This window comes from Octodon degus, unplaced genomic scaffold, assembly GCF_000260255.1.
Source record: "Octodon degus isolate 3935 unplaced genomic scaffold, OctDeg1.0 scaffold00083, whole genome shotgun sequence".
NCBI lineage: Eukaryota > Metazoa > Chordata > Mammalia > Rodentia > Octodontidae > Octodon > Octodon degus.
Genome location: NW_004524659.1, coordinates 5,833,942 through 5,834,968, shown reverse-complemented (window position 1 = coordinate 5,834,968; position 1,027 = coordinate 5,833,942). Strand labels below are relative to the sequence as shown.

The following is a 1,027-nucleotide window of genomic DNA, read 5'->3' as shown; positions in this document are numbered from 1 at the left end:
GAAGGGAGGGTTCTATTCCAACAGTGGAGTCAGGCCAGCAACCATCATGAGCTTGGTCCTGACCTGTTGGCTGGGTGACATGGGCAACAGTTCTCCAGGCAGCTTTGCAGTCCTGTCCATGAGGAAATGACTATCTGTCGGTGTGGGGCAGGATGGCATGGGGTGCTGAGCAATGGTCCAAGGTGGCCCATGCCTGGCTGCTGTCTGGCAGGGGTGTGGAAGGACACTGTCCCTGTGCCTGGGTGGGACATCCACGCCCACAGCTATGTATCACATGGATTCTTGCCTCCCCTCCCCCCAGGCTTTTCCAAGGGCTCAGAGGTGTCACTAGGCCCCAGGGGTAGCCCATGAAGGAGGGCAGCAGAGGTGCTTCAGTATGAAATAAGACATTGCACTTGGTTAGGGGACATATTATGCAAGTAACCCATATCCCATGTTTGTTCCTTTGTCTTTTTAACCAGAAGATGCCATTGTCAAACAAAGTGAACCGTGAAGAAGATGAAAATATTTCTGAGCAAGATGCAGGCTCTGCAGCTCTTCCACTTCCACCCGTGCAACCAAAAGGTAAAAAAGCAAAAGCACAAATTCTTCTGAGCATATTGGATACCAGTATTGGTGCCGTTGTACCCCCCTACCATGCTTCCGGGGTCTTACTAGGAATGTACTTGAGATTTATTTTCACTGGATGTTAGGTTGTCTTTGACATAGAAGACACTGGCCCCAGGCTGTGAGAGGGCAGATGGGGCAGAGTGTCCTGACCAGACTGACCTCTGACCTCTGCTGCCGTGGGTGCTCAGGTGAGATCACCCCCATGCCTTCTCCCCCACCCAGGACACTGAGCAGGACCTGGCCACTTGGGCCGGCAGTGAAGGTTCACTGAGTGCAGATTCTAAAGCTGCACATCAGCTGTCTCCATTCAGTGTGTGTCATTTGTCATAATAGGAGCAAGCAAAGGCAGGGTTGGTGCTGAGGTTCCTCAGGGGGTGGGTTGTGTTTGGAAGTGAAGAGGGGAGCTGGCATTGGAGGG

General features: G+C 52.7%; 1 protein-coding gene across 1 annotated transcript in view; it reads left to right on the top strand.

Annotated features, from left to right (window-relative positions):
* Positions 1-463: 463 nt before the first annotated feature.
* Positions 464-1,027, top strand: part of Cep89 (centrosomal protein 89) — a 41,262-nt gene continuing 40,698 nt past the window's right edge. Inside the window, exon 1 of the mRNA XM_023721432.1 lies at positions 464-564. Coding sequence (XP_023577200.1) covers positions 465-564 — 100 coding nt within the window. The 5' untranslated portion in view covers position 464. The remainder of the gene's footprint in view (positions 565-1,027) is intronic.